General features: G+C 40.0%; 1 protein-coding gene across 4 annotated transcripts in view; it reads left to right on the top strand.

Moving 5' to 3' along the window:
• Positions 1–17,144, top strand: part of FHL2 (four and a half LIM domains 2) — a 63,046-nt gene extending 45,902 nt beyond the window's left edge. For 3 of the 4 annotated variants that reach the window (XM_027892590.1, XM_027892589.1, XM_027892588.1), the window contains exons 3-6: positions 6,834–7,008; positions 9,675–9,844; positions 14,543–14,729; positions 16,215–17,144. In XM_027892590.1, the coding sequence (XP_027748391.1) occupies positions 6,834–7,008; positions 9,675–9,844; positions 14,543–14,729; positions 16,215–16,366 (684 nt within the window). In that variant the 3' untranslated portion in view covers positions 16,367–17,144. The remainder of the gene's footprint in view (positions 1–6,833; positions 7,009–9,674; positions 9,845–14,542; positions 14,730–16,214) is intronic. The other variant, XM_027892587.1, reaches the window with a different exon arrangement.
• The last annotated feature ends 861 nt before the right edge of the window (positions 17,145–18,005 follow it).

Genomic DNA, 18,005 nt, shown 5'->3' with positions numbered 1-18,005 from the left:
CCACTGTTTATCCGCACCTCTAGAAGCACCAATTAATTCCTATTAGTGATACGACTACTCGATCACTGGTTCAGAGATACAAAAATATATGCTTACTCAGATTGGGAAAAATAAATGTTGCATATCTTCCAAATAGATCTACCCCACTCTATTGGCAAATCAGTGGGAAAGTCCCTTTCAGAAGCCTTAAAAAGGTGAGAATGTTTCACCGTCAAGACAGGGAACTGACAATAGTCTGTAAGGGGGTATAAAATTGCCAGCTTTCCTACAGCTCATAAATATTCAGATTAGAGAAGAGATATAGCTGGCCTGTCCTGACCTGAAAAAGCAAAATATTTCTGTCCCGTTCCAGAATGTGCTTTTGTTTTGAGGTCTCTTTCTAATCCCCTGAGAAGATATTTCCATGTGTTGATATTCAAGAATTTAAAAACTTGGACTGGTTTCAACAAATCTCGGTCAAAGTATTCAGGAATTAATCAGGCTGAACTTTTCAACCCAGATTTATGGATTTAGGGAGTGTGGGCGTTATCTGATATGCTGCTTTTCTTTTAAGCAAGACACACTCTAATAGCAGATAGGAAAAAAAAAAAAGGGCCCCTTAGTCTACAGTCTAAGAATATTTTATATATGTAAAGAATCAGAACTATATGTGGAAAACACGACTAAGAGAAAGTAAATAAATATTTCTTAAAAAGCTATGAAGCATACCAGAAATTAACAGGTTCTTTTTTGTTTCTGTGACTGCTGTTTGTGCCTGTCCATGCTTTATGCTGTAGCTTTTGAACCGGTTGACCAATTTTAACCAAATTCTGCAGATGGATAAAAGCTGAAACTTAAATTGCTACAAGTTTTCTGAAATAAAACAACAACATATGTTTGGGTAGAAAAAGAGACCCTATGGATGTTCCCACTGAAAAGAAAACTAGAGTAGTATTTCAATTACAGTAACAGACACTAGAAACACACTTGAGAGAGCCCTTACAAGAGCCTCAGCCCCAAGATAAGTTTCAGACCAAGTGTGTCCACCGTATGACCGAGCATAATTCAGCTGTGAAACACAAAGTCACCAAAAAATCAGACTTCTGCTCCTCATTAAACTGTATGTACACAGAGGTATACAAACACATAAGAAATATACACCCAGACATATACGTATGTATTTTTCTATGTATCTTTTTAAATATTGCATTTACTTTTTCACCTCAACAAAGAAGATAAATTGTACTGTGTTTGGGAATAAAACCAGTATATTTACTTCATGTACAAAATGGACATTTGTTTATACGTTCTGACATAACCTACAGTTGTAAACTTTGGAACAAAAACCTAGTGGAGTGACAGAGTTATCAGAAAAGGTCACATCTGGGCCACTGCATCCAGCAGGGGTGCCCGTGCTTACACCCACATTACAACCTGAAAAGTCACACGTAGCTCTCACCTCAGATCTTCTTTTGCAAGTCCCTTCTGGGCCACCATTGTTTTTCTATACTCACAAAAGCTGCACTGAGAACCAGGTGTTCCTAATTTCCCTCTTTCCAGCCCTCCCAATTAAAAGCAGCCCTTGTTTAGATGACAGGGTTAAACCAAACTAAAACAAGCATTGACAAGAGGACAGACAGCTCTCTGACTCTGAACTACTGTAGTGTATCGGCACTGATACACAGAATCAATTCACCTGAGTTGAACTTAAGCCTGCTCAGACACTGGTAATACTCCAATTCTGACAGCACTGGGATCTGAGAGGATGAAACTGATGCCAGATTTTCCCGTTGTACTTAAGCTATGGCACAGAGAGCCCACAAGATAACCACACTGAAGAAAAGCTTTCCTTGAATTCAAATTGGGAGAATTTGTTTCACCATCTTTCTAATTTTTATAGTAATTTATGGGTAGCTGTGAAAGTAACTGAGTAATAACTGATTTGTTATTTTAAAAGAACAGGTTTTTTCCATCAAAAATCCCAGATTGACAACATGTGTCTGAATGACACCTTTGGATTTAGGCCACTTCATTAACTGTAAACAATTCTAGCTGATGCTTATGAAACTTTAACATATAGATTAAAAGCTTCACATACTGAGTGGTAGAAGGCACTGGCAGGCAGTAGAAAAACACTATGCCATTTCTCTCACAGCTATTATACATTCTCCATATGTTAATATGTTTTAGTATAAATTTACTTTTTCTAGGGAAAAAAAAAAAAAGTATTTTGTTGCCTATACCCCTGGTGAACATTCACCACACCTACAGTTTCATGCTTCTTTCTGGAAATCCATCTATTATGTTCCCATGTGCTTAACTGCTGAACTGTGACTTTTGGTTGACTCTGGCTTTTTTGATACTTTCCTTGCAGATCCTGTGGTATAGAAACCATTGCAAAAACAGGAAATACCTACGGTAATCCAGTGTTTAACGCAGTCCACAAGTTGGCCTTGGCAGGCAGGAAGGGGTGAACGCTCTCTCTGCAAAATGCGAGAATTAAATTATAAGTGGATTGCGAGATAAAACTACCGTGTCAGCACGCAGGCCAAAAATGAGTCAGAAGGGTCAGTCTTAAATAAACTAAACAAAAAATTAAAACCTCTAGTACCGTGGATAAAGAAAGGGATAAAATAATTATTTTTCTCATTTTTAACGTTTAAACCTTGTCCTGACTTGCAACACTTTTTCAGTGCACTACTGAATCTCAGAATAGTCATTGTAAAGTAAAAGTAAAGTAAAAGAGGCAGACACCCTAATATGTTCTCATACCCCTAAGGGTCTGGGTACAGCACAGTATCACTTGCTTTTACCTTTTCTCAACATACTTTGGACAGGTATGTGCCAGTCTAACATACTTAAGCGTTTTGCTACAGGGTGTGTGTAGCGTACAATCTGCACAGCATTTTGTTGGCGTACACCATTTCCTCTGCTCTTCTGAAAAGAGTACTGTGGCAGGCAAAAAAGCCTAATGCAGTCTTTGTTTGTGAACAACACATGCAGTTCCTCTTCTGGTAATAAACTCTCTGATCTCCTTCTTCCTCTTGGGTCCCTACTGAAAGCCAGTTCAAGAGACATGGTAATGCATAATGGCTTCAGTTTACTTTGACTTAAAAAGCCAGAGTAGAAGACAATGTATGAGGAGCATTGAGAGTTACCCAGTAACCTGGTAACTCTAGTCTTGGGGGGTCTTCTAGGTTTTGGATTTTTTTAAAAACAATTTTCTAGTTTAAAAAAGGTCCCATGTAGTCCCACTCTAGAGGCTAAATAAACCATGCTGGAGCGAAACTGTACAGAACTATGGCAAAGCTGTTAAAACATCATCTTGCCAATGTTAACAGTTATTTTGTCAAAGTTTTCTTTGTGAGTGACATAAGGAAAATAAGAGAAAATAAAATTACTTTAAAAGTACATAATGGCTTTTCAAAACCATGAGTTTCAAACCTGTTTTGCGTGGCATGACTCTAAAGTTTTTGATACAAATAGGATCTTGCATCAAGTTTTGCTTACAGTCATCTGAGTGCCTACAAAAGACCTCCACCTCGTTGACACTCTGATGTCTGAGAAACATTCATTGTTCATTTGGCTGTCTCAAGGAACCCTGAGCTGAAATTTTCAGCTAGGCTGATACTGAGATCAGGCTGAGAAAAGTGCCCATTCAAATACGAGTAGTTTCAGGGATTGCTAATTTCGTTATTTTTTTATCTTCAAATGAAACCATAGGAGGGAAGAATTATTTTCTATATTCAGAAGAAATGTCACTCAAAGAAGTGTTAAAAATTCCCCCTCCAAATGCTGCTACAGGATTTATCACAGCTCTGCAGGGGTGGTATTGTCCTCCTCCCTTTCTCTCTTCAGTAGTAGCACATCTGGAACTGGTTTGGTGCTCTCTGCACTTCAGCTGCAAAATGCTTGTACAGGGCAGAGCATGTCCACGAGCACCTGTGTGCATGCATCTCCCATTCCACTTCTCAAACGTCAGCCTATGGTAATTCTTCAGTCTCTGATCTGTGCTTTATCTAACAAGTCTCTTTCATATGTTCATGCGTGCTCTCTCTAACAAGAGCAAGTGGCAGTCAGTTTTCATAGAGGCCCAGATGATGGTAGAAACAGTCTTTCTCTATATAACCCTTTTAGGCAATACAGGAGGTTTAAAATCTACACTTAAAATAATTAGCACGAGGGACTCATTTCCCCTGAGCTGCATAAAACAGCTGAGAGGTCATGGCTATCAATACTTTAAGGATATAATCGAGTTCTGAGTCCACAATAGTAATTTTCTGGTTTGGTTCTTCCTGGAAAGCCATGCAATAAACAGGAAGTAGTTGTATATCCCCTGTACCTTCTGCTGGAACAGATTTATTTGGGTTACAATCAGCTAGTATAAACTAATGCTCACATGCCTAGACTAAACCTGACGCTTTTTCAGCTTAACAGAGGACCAGCCTGACATTCGGACAAGCTTGAAGTCAGTGTTGCACATGCAACTTCTACAGTGTAGAATCTGCTCCAGATCAATACATCCACAGCTTATGCACAAGTCAAAGGTTCCAGTGATACAGACAACACACTGAAGTAGAACAAACCTCCTTTTCAGTGACTTTATTGCACTGACTTAAGAAGAATCATGATGCATGAATGGTTTCATCAGTACCTTGGAATTCCTTGCTCTCAGATGTGACAGATTCAGAGAAAAAAGGCAATATCAAATTCATCATTCTAATAATCTACTGTAGTCATCTCAAAGTCAGGCTTATTAGACAGTCTCTACATTTAATGACAATACCTGTTATAATAATCCAAAGTATCTGAAGATTATTCAATCCAGCCTTTATCTTGGATACTTTGTGTTGTTCTTCATCACTGTGCCATGATGAAATATCTGCTACCTTCACCTACCCAGCTACTACCTATACAAATTGCCATCATAACTGACTGAAGGATCAAATCTTTCATCATTCACACCTAATCTTTTTCTTCATTATTCCTCCTCTAAAAGGCACACACCTTCTCCAGGGCGAAATCTTATTGATAACATAAGCAGACATCAGCACATGAACTGGGGAGATTAAAAATAGCTTGCAGAAAATTGCAAAAAGGGGAGAAAAGCAGTGAGTGGGGAAAAAGAATGGAATACATCATGTTGCAAGAGAAAGAAAACCAGATCTGTTGTGATTCTACTTTCTAGCAGGCAAATTTCACATTTTGGAAGTCACTGTTGACTGTATATTGCAGTCTTTTCTGTTGAAAATATAATCTGAGATCAGATTTAGGCTATTCAACTTCATTTAAAGAGAAAAAAAGTGTAAATAACTTCTGAAGAAAATTGTTTTCAATTTGTTATTAAAAAAAGATTAAAATTTTACGGTGAGAAATTTGTGCTGTTTCAAAAGGAGCTAGCTGAAAAGAATAGATGAGCTGAATAAACAAGTACCTGGAAGCTGTAAAGTGTGAGTCTTAGATATTCTGTCACAGAGTGCAGTCTCAGAAATGCAAGACACATTGGTACCAACTGTTATTCACAGTGATTTAAGAAATTCAGGTGAGTAGTGCAGACGTGCAAACAAAAATGCTTAATTGCATGTGGTGAATTTCTGACTTAAATTACTATAAGTCAACAAGTTACTACATATCAGCTAAGCTAGATGAAACTATTTCAGTGTTTCCTAATAGCTACTTCTGAGAACAAGGCTCCTGAAGACACAATGTGCTGTTATTTTAAGTTAACCTAGATCCATGGTATCTTTTGTTTGCTCTGGGCTAAGATTGCTCATTTGGAGTTACCTGTGACCGTACTGACTGACAGAGCAGCTTAGGCCAGATCAGGTACAAACACTTTGCGATGCTTTACACAACTAAAAAATCTGATATTCTACAACTCATTCTTTTCCTTCAGTTAACCAGATTAGTTTGGTGCCTGCAATAAATACATAGTGGATCTTGAGCTACAACATGAGAAATTATTTCTGCTCCATTCATGACAGTACTAGCCACTCACAATCCCAACCCAAACCGAAGCCTATATATTTTGGGGTAGACACCTTTACTTTAATGATCCAAGCTCCATTTTGTTAGAAATCCAAAGACACTGTTCAAGTGTTATATGATTAGGTCACCTTAATTTAAATTTTAAAAAGCACAATCCATTGCTTTAGATCACAATTTTAAGAAGGAATGTTTGTGGGGTTTTTTTAAATAATAGTAAGAGGATCACTGTGGAGTGTATTTTAAATACTTACGCGTTCACATTAATCCCTTGGCCAGTATTCTGGATCACTGGGTGCAGGTACAATGTGATCTCACATCTTTCAGTCCAACCTGCATCTGAAATACAGGTAAAACAAAACATAAGAGTCAGTAAAAATTTGTTGTAGTGAAAAAAACCCAAAGAGGTCAGACCTATTCCACCCTTGGTATAAATCTGTTGTACTGAAAAAAGACCAGAAAGCAGTTGGGAAAAGGATTTCTGTTCAGGAAATATATATGAAATTACCTGGAATCAGCAATAGTTAAGGCAAATAGGGTAAGTCTGTCATACCTACAAGGTTAACAAGTTTTAATCTGGCTCAAAAGTAGAGCTTTATTCTCAAAGGAAATACCTAAATGAAATTAGTTGTTGTTCTGCCACATGCAAAAAAAGTTACCTTGAACTAAAAAAGGGTCAGTAGTTATTATGAGCTGTTCTTAGCTATCACAGCAAAATAATCTCACCTTCATCAGAACATTTTGTTTTCTTGGACTGTGCAAATTAGTCCCAGCTCCTGGCTGCGGTTCAGATTTGGATTTGCATTATCTGACTTTCCAGTTGTGCAAACTGTTCATTTCAGTTGCCTTGTGGTTTTGGATTTCTACAGGATCTGTCTTACAAGGACCGCCACTGGCATGAAACCTGCTTCCACTGCTTCCAGTGCAAGAATTCCTTGGTGGACAAACCTTTTGCTGCAAAAGAGGAACATCTACTGTGTACTGACTGCTACTCCAATGAATACTCTTCCAAATGTAATGAGTGCAAGAAGACTATTATGCCAGGTTAGGATGCTCACTTTTTGGACTAAGAAAAAATCAGGCTAAATATTAAGCACAAATTCAGCAAAATTTCTGACAGGCGTTTTTCCTTGATTATTTCTGCTAAGTTGTGGTGAGTGACATAAAATATAGTTGATTGTGCATTCTAAGCCATTTCCATGACCAGAACATGTAATGTTCATAATGTTCTGCTCATGGCAGAACTGTTATTCACATAAACCATATAACTCTTGAAAATCAGTATTTATTTTACTTAGTATTTTTATTAATGGGATTTATAATTTTTTTACAGCAGTATTCATTAAAAGGCTTTTGATGTCTGGAAAAATAATGTTGATCTTTCTATCCAATCCCAACTTTGTCTTGATTGACTTCCACTTCTTGAAAACTGGAAATAGCTTACAAATTTAACAGCTTACTTAATTCAAAATTTAGCTTTTTATGTGATTACTCTAAATTTAGCTTATCTCAGAAAAAAAATGAAAAATTCATCAAAGTGCCTCTGAGGTCATTCTTGAGCACAAAGATATGAAGAAACAGGAAAAAGCTATTTTCTTTTTCAACGATGAAACATGAGGTTATAGTAATAGATTGTTAAAACCTCATCTGCTCATGTCAACACTCCAATATTCTGTAATAATCTGAGGGCTTTAAAGTGGAAGGGCTATCAGTGCAGAAATAAAATACAAAAAGGCAATTTGAAGAATCCTTGTACACACTCCATTATGATTACTAGTTACTTTGTCAGCTGGGTCTGACATTGGTTATCTTAGACAAAAGGAGAAAACCACAACATTGTGCTCCTGAGGTGTAAAAATGATAGCTTGATGATAAAGCAGGACTTATAAGTAGAAACAACAACAGTATTTAAAAGCAGCATTATCATGACATGCTTGTTAAATACTAAAGTAACTACAAGCTTTATCTTTCAATCTTTCTGCAAACTAAACTCATATTGAATTCAGTCCAAGCTCCCCCTGCCTTGAGTTTCAGTGACAACACAATCCCTGAGAGAGAACAGCTGAAAATGTGAAAATAAAATTCTAGACTATATAAAAAAAAAAATATTCACATCTCCTTTTTCCAGAACATCATTCCTTCAAGGACTGATTTATTTGCTCCTTGGCATGATATAGAAATTTAGCAGCACAGAGAGGGCATAATTTTTTGAAGGTATCCATTAATAAAATGGAACAGAAATATTCAAGCATGTAAGCATCAGGCAGAAAGATAATTAACAGTTTACTTACTACTGCTGCAGCTAAATGCTTTAAGAAACCCCACCACCAAATAAATCTTGAAGTATGCCTCTGGGCAGGATTTAATGAGACCATAAAAGGAAAAGAAGAAAAACATGCAGCTAGTAAACAAAGATGAATTAATGCTTGAGAAGGGGAAAGATGGCAAAACTTCATCCTGCAAGTAAAGGTGGAATGGACAGTTAGCATTAAAGGCATTAGTGTGGTTCTTCATCATTAGCCAACATGATCGGCTTGTCAGTCTTCCAATCATTTGACATCATGTTTGTTGTTACAGGTTTTAATAATAATGTAGAACTGTAGGAACAACATTTGTTTGCTTATCCTCCTGGACAGTATCAAATATTCTGACTTGAAGTAGTACATAGGAAATTATACAGTATGCAAAGAAGTTTGTCCATATAATAGGGCATGTCCAATTTCCTGGAAGGGCTCAGAGTCCACCTGTCATACAGTGGACTGAATTTGCAAAGCCCAGTATCTGAACCCTAAACCTTCATTCTAGAGAATCATTCATTTCCTAACTACCAAACCACTTTTCTATTTTTCATTAATGGACTATTTAAGGATTTTTCTCCCTTTTACATAGCAACTTTGTTTTCAATACAACTGAAGACAGAGAGAAAGCTTCTTTCCTACTGAAAGTCTCAAGAGACAGAAGAGCATTTAGATTAGGTGTTGCTGAGCTGGAAACAATTGCAAACTTATAGTAGACCTCAATGAGGACAGGAAAAAGACCCCAGAGAAGACACAAAAAAGTCCTTTGTCTCAGACAGTGACTATACTTCACTGGGAAAGGGAAGAAAGACGGTCGCCAGGAATTGGATGTCCCATTCCTGGCAGTGTTAAAGGCCACGTTGGATGGGGCTTTAAACAACCTGGTTTAGTGAGAGGTGTCCCTGCCCATGGCAGGCAGTTTGGAACCAGATGATCTTTAAGGCCCCTTCCAACCCAAACTATTCTATGATTCTATAATTAACAGGTATCTTGCTGTTATCTGGAAAAGAAACAAAATAGACTTGAAATTAACTAAGTCAATCTTTAACAAGGAATGGCCTTACCTTCACTCAGCACTAACAGCAGCTTTTATTGGTGTCTCTCCAGTTCCTCAGAATCTTCCTTTGCTTTAGAATTCATTATTAGCTTAATAATACCTCACAAAAAGGTGTTTTAAGACCTCATTATTATCAATAAATGTTTTTCTTCTTCACAGGAGGAGAAGAACTTCTTGTTCTCCAAAAACTTTAAATGGTACCCAATACTACACCAAGCTGGTAGAAACATGAAATAGCCTATAGCTCATAGCTGCACTGCTTATTGACTGACAGCCAGAAGCCAGGCAAACAAGAAGTACAAATTGCATCCATCTCATCCAGAAGAAGTTCAGTTGACGCTCTGGTCTCATTACAGGTACTCGGAAGATGGAATACAAAGGCAACAGCTGGCACGAGACCTGCTTTATCTGCTACCGCTGCCAACAGCCTATTGGGACAAAGAGTTTCATCCCTAAGGACCATCAAAACTTTTGCGTACCCTGCTATGAAAAGCAGTTTGCTATGCAGTGTGTCCAGTGCAAGAAGGTAATGCTCTTACTTGACTTACCTGAAACCTAAGGCATTGAAGTCCATCCAATTTTGTGTCCAAGGAGGTAGAATATCTCATTTTTGTATGTGTTAAAAAGATCCAGAATCAACTGATTTTAAGAGATGTTTTCAGTTCCCATCCTGCATCAGGCACAGCCTTTGCTACAGAGAGAATTTTCTTGAGGTTAAACATCCCTTTATGTTGAAAGCATCCAGAGAACATACTAAAGAAAAACAACAAACAAAACACCCCCCCCAAAAAAAAAAACCCAACCAAACAAAAACCCAGCAACAAACAAAACAATAAAAACAAAATAAAAATTAACCTCATTCTAATATAATCCATCATATATCACATACCTAAACATTTCAGCTGGAAAGATAAAAGATGGAAGGAAGATGAGACAACAGAGATCGTTACTTTTAATATGACGTTCAAGACAGAGAGATAAGCTTTATGCAGAGCAAATGCTGCTCCTGAAATGAACACTAGAATGGCTTTCTAGGCTAAGGACACTTTATTTGTGAATTTCTTAAATTCTATACACAGACACTGAAAATATTTTAGAATTCCTTCCTAAAGGGACCTGTCTCATCATTTTGGAACTAACAAATCCCAGTTTCCTATGGATACATGCATAGGCAAAGACCAGGATGCCATTGACCTTCTTGGCCACCTGGGCACACTGCTGGCTCATGCTGAGCTTCCTGCTGATTAGAATCCCCAGGTCCCTCTCTGCCTGGCTGCTCTCCAGCCACTCTGTGCCCTGTAGGGCTGCAGGGCCAAAGTGCAGGACCCGGCACTTGGTCATATTAAACACCATACCATTGGATTCAGCCCATTTATCCAGCCTGTCCAGATCCCTCTGCAAAGCCCTCCTACCCTCCAGCAGACCGACACTTCCCCCCCAACTTGGTGTCATCTGCAAATTTGCCAATGGTACACTCAATCCCCTCATCCAGAGCATCAGTAAAGATACTAAACAGAACTGAGCCCAACACTGATCCCTGGGGAACACCACTGGTGACCGGCCGCCAACTGGATGCAGCCCCGTTCACCAGCACTCTCTGGGCCCAGCCCTTCAGCCAGTTCCTGACCCAGCACAGAGTGCCCCTGTCCAAGCCACGGGCTGCCAGCTTTTCCTGGAGAATGCTGTGAGAGATGGTGTCAAAGGCTTTGCTGAAGTCCAGGTAGACCACATCCACAGCCTTCCCCTCATCCACCAGGCAGGTCACCTGATCATAAAAGAAGATCAGGTTGTCAGGCAGAACCTACCACTACTAAACCCATGCTGGCTGGGTCTGATCCCCTGTCCGTCTTGTAGGTGCTGTGTGATCCCACATAATCTCACCAGGCACTGAGGTCAGGGTGACAGGCCTGTAGTTTTCCAGGTCTTTCTTTCAGCCTTTCTTGTGGATGGGTGTCACATTAGCCAGCTTCCAATCATCTGGGACCTCCCCAGTGAGCCAGGACTGTTGGTAAATGATGGAGAGTGGCGTGGTGAGCCCTTCCGCCAGTTCCTTCATCACCTTGGGATGGATCCCATCTGGTCCCATAGACTTGAGGATCCAAGTGGCTCAGCAGGTCACTAACTTCTTCCTTCTGGACAATAGGGAAGCTATTCCACTCCCTGTTGCTGTCTACCAGCCCAGGAAGTCAGTGTTCCTGTGGACAACCTGTATTCTTGTTGAAAACTGAGGCAAATAAGGTGTTAAGTACCTCAGCCTTATTGTCATCTTTGGTAACTATGTTCCCCTCTGTGTCCAACAAAGAATGGAGGTTTTCCTTGGGCCTCCTTTTGCTACTGAAGTACTTATAAAAACACTTTTCTTTGTCCTTAACAGAAGTAGCCAGATTAAGTTCAAATTGTTCTTCTGCCTCTCTAATTTTCTTTCTACATGACCTAACTACATTCCTAAATACTTCATTAATTGCCTGCCCTTTTTTACAAAGGCAATAGGCTCTCTTTTTTTTCCCTAATTTCCCGCAAAAAAATCTCCCTGTTCAGCCAGGACGGTTGCCTTCCCCACTGGCTCACCTTTCAGCACAGTAGAGGACCTGAGGGACAGCCTGCTCCTCAGCCTTCAAGATTTCTTTCTTGAAATATGTCCATCCTTCCTCGACCCCTTTGTTTTTAGGGGCTGTTTCCCAGGGTACTCTCCAACCCAGCGTCCTGAATAGGCTAAAGTCTGCCCTCCAGAAGTCCAGGGTACAGGTTTTGTTGATGGCCTTCCTTATTTCACCAAGTACTGAAAACTCTGACATTTCACAGACACTTTGCCCCAGATAGCCTTCAATGGCCAAATCTCCCACTAACCCTTCTCTATTTGTAAACAGCAGGTCTAATGGGGTCCCAGCCCTGGTAGGTTCATTTATCAGCTGCAACAGAAAGTTATCCTCCATGCACCCTTGAAATCTCTTAGACTGCCTCTTTTCTGCTGTGTTGAGTTCCCAGCAGATATCCAGCAGGTTCAAGTCGCCCACAAGAACAAGGGCTGGTGATTTTGAAACCTCTGCCAGCTGCTTGTAGAATAATTCATCTGCCTCTTCATCCTGGTTGGGTGGTCTATAACAGACTCCCACCAGGATATCAGCCTTGTTGGCCTTTCCCCTGATTCTCATCCACAAGCACTCAACCTTATAGTCACCACGTCACCAATCTCAAGTTCTACAGAGTCAAAAGCCTCTCTAACATACAGAGCCACCGGTCCACCTCTCCTTCCTTACCTATCCCTTCTGAAGAGCATGTAGCCATCCATGGCAGCACTCCAGTCATAAGAGTCATCCCACCACGTTTCGGTGATGGTGACTATGTCACAACTTTCCTACCGCACTGTGGCTTCCAGCTCCTCTTGCTTTTTTCCCAAACTACATGCATTAGTGTACATGCACTTCAGCTGGGCTGCTGCTATCACTCCTAACCCTGGCTCTCCACCCTTATGCTTTTCTCTGGAGAGCCTCATTTCAACGCCTTCCCCTTCAAACCTAGTTTAAAGCCCTCTTGATCAGCCCTGACAACTTACATGCTAGGGTTCTTTTGCCATTCCTAGACAGATGAAGTCTATTTGACTCTAGCAGGCTTGCTACCATAGAATTTGTCCCATGATCAAAAAAAACTCAAAATTCTGCCAGTCCTTTTGTCACTTATTAATAAAATGGGTTTTCCTACTCCTCACTCATCCCTGCTACATCAGGAATTGAGGTGAACACCACCTGTGCTCCTGTCCCATCAACTAACCAATCCAAAGCCTTAAAGTCCTTTTTAATTGCCCTGGTACCTCTTTTATCTCATTACTGCCAACATGTACTACCAACAGTGGGTAATAATCAGAGGGCCAAATTAGCTCAGGTTGTCTCCTGCTAATATCCCTCAGCCCAGCCCCAGGAAGGCAGCAGACTTTCCTGTGGGATGGGTCTGGTCAGCATGCAGGGCCCTTAGTTCCCCTTGGAAGGGAGTCACCGACTACAACTACCCTTCTTTTTTTCTTAATAGCTGTGGCTGTGACCATCCAATAGACAGATTGCAACCGCGAGACCCTCCAGACAGATCTTTTTCTTGAGTGTCATCTACCTGACTCTCTGGGTCCAGGGCCTCATACCTGTTCTTTAAGGACATCTGGGGAGGTGATGGGGGTCAGGAGGGGATTCTTTTACCTCTTTGATCAGTGACCTGTTCCCATTTACTCCTCATCTACTTGGTCTGTTCCATCTGCCTGATGGCAAGAGGGACAGGGCTTCTCTGACTCCAGCTGAACTTCTTTTGGGGTTGAAAGGGTGCGACTCCACAAGTTTATTTATCTTTCACTTTCCCTACTACTCCTTAACCTTTCTACTTCTTCCTTAAGCTCTGCCACTAAGCACTGCTAATCATTCACCTGATTACACCGCATGCAGGTGTCTTTCGCACTGCCCTCTGGTATTAATGCCAGGCTCAGACAGTCCCTACAGGCAGTGACCTGGACAGCTGCATCCTTCCTGGGGGGTTCTCTCTGCTTTAGAACACTCCTGCTGGCACCAGCAGCTGTGGCTTTTGATTGTTTGGAAACTATTGCTGGATCTAGTTGAGTAGGAGAGAAAAAAAAAACAAACAACAATCACCGAACAAAACCACGCACACCTACCACTCAATGCACCAGCAAGAGCCGGGAGAGTAGCTATGCCCTTCCCGCTCACCCTGCCTAGGCAAACTGCGGCGAAAACTGTCGTGCCACGCCCTCACTGACATGCCACACCCCTGTTTGCTTGCTCCTGTCCGCCTCGCTCCCTTGAGATTCTTTAAGTCACCTGTAAATGGGCCTGGCAACGCCCCTTGCTCCTCTGGTTGGCTCCCCAGAGTAGTCAAGCCCGGGTCTTTGCCAAAGTAACAAGGAAGTTGAGACACATAAGGCAGTCATGTCACCAGGGAAGGTAAAAGAACAGTGATCAGACAGATTATAGCACATGTGTATGAAAAGCAACATAGAAAGAATAGCTTGAAAAACAAAGAGGACAACTGAGAGGCAGATTTTACAACATATGCAGAATAAAGTACTTTTACTATGGGTCTTAATTGTATAAAGTAGGAAATTATAATAAATTACTTGCATAATTTTCTCCCACCCACAAAAATCTCATCACCCTTCCTCTCTACCAAATCAAAACACAAACCTGCCACCCTTAGGAAAACACTTTCTGTCTTATTTTTCCTAAAACAGGCTATCACTACAGGAGGTGTTACTTACCGGGAGCAGCCATGGCATAAGGAGTGCTTCGTTTGTACTGGATGCAAGAAGCAGTTGTCCGGACAACGCTTTACCTCCAAGGATGAGTTTGCATACTGCTTGAGCTGCTTCTGCAACCTCTATGCCAAAAAGTGTGCTGGGTGCACAAACCCAATCAGCGGTAGGTCTCTCATAGCTGGTGCTTTTGCATTTTGTGGGGGGGTTGTGTGTTGGGTTTTTTTGGCTTGGTTTGGGGTTTTTTCGTGGGTTTTTGTTTGTTTTTTCCCAGTGAACTTCTTCTGATATTAAAAATGGTTCAATAATTTATTCTGAATAATTTGAAAGACTGAAAACACTATATAATTCAAGATCTATGAAATTAAATACTTACAATGCCTTTCCAGTGCCTAACAAAAAGAAAGGTCCTTAAACTGAAGTTTCCTCCTTTTCCCCTGATTTTCATGGAACATAGTGGATGCCCATTAACAGACCTATGGCATATGCATGTTTTGTACATCATCCCACTCGTGTTCATTAGAGGTATCACTAACTCAGCAACAACAGTCCCTTCACCAGCAGGAAGTATCTAACTGGCTTCTCCCTCATGTTGTATCAGAGCACATTTCTTCCCTGCCTTCTCAGGACATCAACTGAGAAGTCACAAGGCTTTTAGACACCACTTTCCAGTGCACAAGTACTTAGAGGAGCAACTGCTTAGAACTTCACTATTAAATAGCATAAAACTATAACCTCCTCTATGAAGTAATTAGCCTTTAACAGTATGATCTATACAGTCCAAAACTGCAAATCTGAGTTACATGTGGAGCACTGATTACATAGTTCCTAGAAAAACAAGTGTATAACCCCACAGGTACTGTTTTATGTTCATGTGAGAGTCATTTCTCTCTTGAATATTGCAGTCCTTTCTATCATATAGATAGATATGGTTTGTTTCAAAATGTTGTTACTAAAGGCAAAACTAAACAAAAACCTCTCTCACTGGGTAAGAGGTATGCCAACTAAATTTTTTTCACTGGCTTCCAATGCATCATATTCATTCTAATGCATCATATTCAATTTTTTGACATTTCTGAGGTTAAGCAAAAGACAATTACCACCAAGACATATTTGACTCTTTTTTTCTTATGCCACTTCAATATCCCTTATGATAACCTCCATAGCCCCAAACTTTGGAATCCTTCCTGTTTTCTACTAATCTGCTTCTTTTCTTGAAGCACTCTTCCTTCAAAGCTATGAATCAAGTCCTGACACAACCTGACAGACTTCTTTTTTAATGATCTAAATGCACTTTTACAAAACAAAAAAATAACTTACTCAGATGCCATAACACATTCTGTAAAAAACTATGAGAACTCTGTTCAAGGGCAAGTGTTTTCCTTTTCTTCAGCTGTATGTTCCAGTGCCATCCCTCAAAAGTTCATTTCTAGCATTATCACCAATTATAACAGCCTTGCTCACTAAAAAGCAACAAAAGTATTTGGGGATGAAAATAAGGATGGCAAAACTAGCATAGTAACAAATGGATTTGTCACAATGACATTTTTTCACTCCTCTGTGTCACATCTCCATGCCAGTGAGGAGAGTCTGCATCACTTGATGGCTGATGTGCTTTGCTTCTAACAGAAGGCTTTTGGTTTTCAAACAGGACTTGGAGGAACCAAGTACATCTCCTTTGAAGAACGGCAGTGGCATAACGATTGCTTTAACTGTAAGAAGTGCTCTCTCTCACTGGTGGGTCGCGGCTTCCTCACGGAAAGGGATGACATCCTTTGCCCTGAATGTGGAAAGGATATTTAGAGCTCAAACTAAGAGGTGAGGAAGAAGGGAGGAAAGCTGTGCTTCCAATACATAGTCTGAAACTCATGGATGTTCAGAACTAGCTTTGCCATTCTGTGTCTCGCTGTACTATTAACATTACTTAGCCTTTTTTATTATACTCTCCAAGTCTGGAGGGAAAACAACTTGAATACCTCCAGTAGCAGTGTTGGTGTTTAAGATTTCTACAGCTAACAAAAACTGATTCAAAACCCAAGATGTAAAACCATTTGGCCGTTTTTGACATACATATTATTTTTCATGTTTGGTTTTTTTTTTCCTATCACTAAATATTCCAGTTACAAGGAAGTGATACGGTTCAAGGATTACAATGGCCACACACAATACATTCATAGGTGGATATTTAGGGTGAAACCTTCAGCCCACTGAAATCAATGGCAAATGCCATTCAATTCCAGTAAAGTGATGGTCTCACCCCAGTGTTCTTGAGCTATGTGACTAGTGTGTGCTGTCAAATCTATATAGACTGCAAAGGTAGAGTGTGTTTCAATGTACAGGGATTTGTGCCATGCCATAAAGAGATAATGATAAAACAGTTGAACTGCAAGTGCGTCATAATAGGTTCAGTTTATTGCATGACTAGCTGATCATTGTGTGAAGTACAAGTTCTGATTGACAGTGTCAGTATTCCAATTAGTTGACATTACAGTACACATTGTATTTTTCAAAATAAAATAATTTAGAACTGTGATTGTGGTTTAATTGTATTTACGTATTATTTACAAGTAAAATGTTCTCACAGTCCAAAGAAACACAACACATGCAACCCTTTTTCCCAGCCATTGGGGGTGTGAAATTTAGACAATCCTCAGAAGGGCCCTGCTGATACAATATAGTCCTCTACTAACTGAAGTCAGTGGGAAAATTATCAGCAAAACTGAGTGTTTGAAAATACTGAACTGAATGCAGCTGATAAAAATGTGTTCATAGGCTCTAAACTCCAAACTAAAGTATTTTTCTTCTCATGAAGCAAGGAGGTCAAGACAACTCAAAAGACATTTATCTTTGCAAAAGTCAGCAGTTTAACTTCTATACTAGGGCATGCTTTAATTGTGTTCTGCATTGGGATACATAACACCCTTTGTTGTAGCATAATTTCTGCTACGTTTGCCACTGAGGCAACAGGGTGCTGGCAGGACAATAAAATCAAAAGGAAACAATCCAAAGGAAGATAACTCTTGTCCCAAAGCAAACTGCAAGAAATATGGCCATGTTACACAGTGTGCAATCACAGTACACTTTCCAGATGGAATCCATCTGTGTCCAGCAAAGGGAGGAAAGAAATATGTCACACCTCCAACAGGAATCTTCAGACGTGGAAAGAAGATTTAGGAATGTACTTACTCTGTGTGTAACTTGGTAGGGAAAATTTGCTCCTAGTTTCTGCCACCACTCCTGAATTTGTCTCTTTTTGTACCAAGTATGAAGTGCTCACAGGTCATTCCCCTCTCATTAATTCAATAAGCTGAATATATGCATCACATCAGATTTAGTTTATTGCACACAATTTGACAAACTTCACTGGCTGACATTTTTGAAGTGCACACTGTGCTAACCAGAACTCAACTGAATTCTATCCTTTGGTGATTTCATTTTATGA

The sequence above is a fragment of the Empidonax traillii genome, unplaced genomic scaffold, assembly GCF_003031625.1.
Source record: "Empidonax traillii isolate 1590-97213 ecotype Southwest subspecies unplaced genomic scaffold, ASM303162v1 scaffold360:size843394, whole genome shotgun sequence".
In the NCBI taxonomy this organism is placed as follows: domain Eukaryota; kingdom Metazoa; phylum Chordata; class Aves; order Passeriformes; family Tyrannidae; genus Empidonax; species Empidonax traillii.
Note: the sequence above shows the minus strand (reverse complement) of the source record. Positions and strands in the feature narration are given on the sequence as shown.